Source organism: Salvelinus sp. IW2-2015, linkage group LG4q.1:29 (assembly GCF_002910315.2).
Source record: "Salvelinus sp. IW2-2015 linkage group LG4q.1:29, ASM291031v2, whole genome shotgun sequence".
NCBI lineage: Eukaryota > Metazoa > Chordata > Actinopteri > Salmoniformes > Salmonidae > Salvelinus > Salvelinus sp. IW2-2015.
The window spans coordinates 59456817-59458866 of record NC_036842.1 but is presented as its reverse complement, the minus strand read 5'-3'; the positions used below and the strand labels follow the sequence as shown (position 1 = coordinate 59458866).

General features: G+C 42.6%; 1 protein-coding gene across 1 annotated transcript; it reads left to right on the top strand.

Annotated features, from left to right (window-relative positions):
* The first annotated feature begins 365 nt into the window (after positions 1-365).
* LOC111962257 (mesoderm posterior protein 1-like) lies at positions 366-1189 on the top strand. Its single transcript, XM_023985208.1, has one exon. It carries the CDS (start codon positions 401-403, stop codon positions 1187-1189), a length of 789 nt encoding a protein of 262 aa, XP_023840976.1. The 5' UTR covers positions 366-400.
* Positions 1190-2050: the final 861 nt, after the last annotated feature.

The window sequence follows — 2050 nt, the reverse complement described above, 5'->3', positions numbered from 1 at the left end:
TGTGGAAACAACCTTCAGTCAACCAGTTTTTGTCCTCTGTGCATATTCAAAAGCTGCCCAAAATTGTAATAATCAATACATTCCTATCCGATACTGCCCAATTTAGTGAATTGTTCAAAACAATAATCTCTCCCACCATGAATTCTTGAACTTGATGCAGATTTCATTCTAATCTGCCTGCCACCTAACACCTGGCTCTAGGATGGTGTTTCCCAGGGACCCCGTAAGTCTAGTGTGATCTGTACTTGGGCACTTTGAAGTCCAGGCACCCTGAAGGTGCCATATCACACCTGCCTGTAGGATAAATTGGGGAGCAGCTCTGGGGTCCTCCAGTACTCCTCACAACCTCTCCAAGGACAGACAGACTGAAGATATTCATAGGTCAGAAAACACTGCAGTAATGGATTCCGTTGATTTCTCTAAACTCTTGTTTCTCCAGGCTGGAGAGCATCTGCTGGACAGTGATGGCTTTCTGAAGCCGAGCTGTCCCAGCTCCGACTCTGGTTATTACAGTGCCTGTAGTAGCCTGTCACCTGCCTCCTCCATTGACTCCTTCTGCCTCTCTCCCCCTTGTTTACAGTGGGGAGGTGGTCAGGAGAAGGACGATTCCAACGCTTCAGGCTGCATCAGCCATGTTGCCAAAAGAAAGAGGATAGAAAAACTCCCAGCTCAGGAGAAGAGGTCTAGGTCCAAGTTCCCTGGGAAGAAGCGGGAAAGCGCCAGCGAGAGGGAGAAGCTGAGGATGAGAGACCTGACCAAAGCCCTCAACCACCTCAGGACCTACCTGCCCCCGTCTGTGGCTCCGGCTGGACAGACTCTGACCAAGATCGAGACCCTGCGCCTCACCATCAGGTACATCTCCCACCTTTCAGCCCAGCTAGAGCTCAGCGAGAAGGAGCCATGTCTGAAAAGAGAGATGGAAACCACACCACGCCAGTATATGCCACAATGCCCTCAGGGAAGCTCCATGTCTGGACAATGGTATCAGGAGAGACTACAGGGGAACATCCAGAGCAATGATCAATACTGTCTGCCACTGGTCACATCATGTACCAACAACACAGAGCCACAACCAGACTACCTGACGTCAGCAGTCTCCTATCAGGACATGACCTTATATCCGGTAAATATGCCTCTATATCACCTCTATAATAGTGTCTGTAATCTTCTTATTGATATTATCCAATAGCAAACCATTGCTTCTGTTGAGAAAGAGCAATTTATAAAGCAGATAGTTTGTATCCCATGTCCTCTTTGAATTCTACATTTTGTCTGAAACTAATAAGAATGTACTCTCTTCTACAGATGTACAACCAGGTGTTCCAAAGTGACATCAAGTCAATTGATATGGCCTACTACCAATAATGAGTGAAGAGGTGAACACACCTGAAGATACAGTGCCTAGATCAGAGACATTATGGACACAAACATTTACCTAAATATCTATTTATAAACTGTGATACTGACAATTGTTGATTGTTTCAATGAAAGTGATGATATGTATGTAGCTATTTATGAGATTATATTTTTTCTAAATCTAATTTATGTGTGTCTTGGATCCTATTTTTAATAAAAACAGACAATAATATTGCTGTGTATTTTATTAATTGAATAACTAAACAAACTCGAACATGTTTTGGCCTTCAGTAAGCATAATTACAATTTATGAAATTTATCCATTGACTGATGAATATGATGAATAGTTCAAATGTGGCTGAGATTAGTAAACAGGCCTACAACATTGTTTGTTTCGACTTTGTAAACGAGTGATATACCTTGAACCTTGATGCAAATGCTTGATGATGAGGATAAAACATCTGATAAAGTTAACTCTAACACATTAGGCCACCAATCCCGTGCAAGGACTAACCTAAGGTAGGCTAATTCTGCACAAATATTATGCCATTTGTAATCGTATAGTATCCCTGAATCATCCTGCATCGCCAAACAACCTTCGCGCTCAGCTCACCTCAGCCTTGCCCAATCTATTAAAAAAAAAAAAAAAACATTACTGTAGCCAAATATTCGATGAAAATGCTTTGCCTTCATC

Bases quoted from the DNA above. Each gene is read 5' to 3' on its own strand.
- LOC111962257 (XM_023985208.1), top strand. From the start codon at position 401: ATGGATTCCGTTGATTTCTCTAAACTCTTGTTTCTCCAGGCTGGAGAG.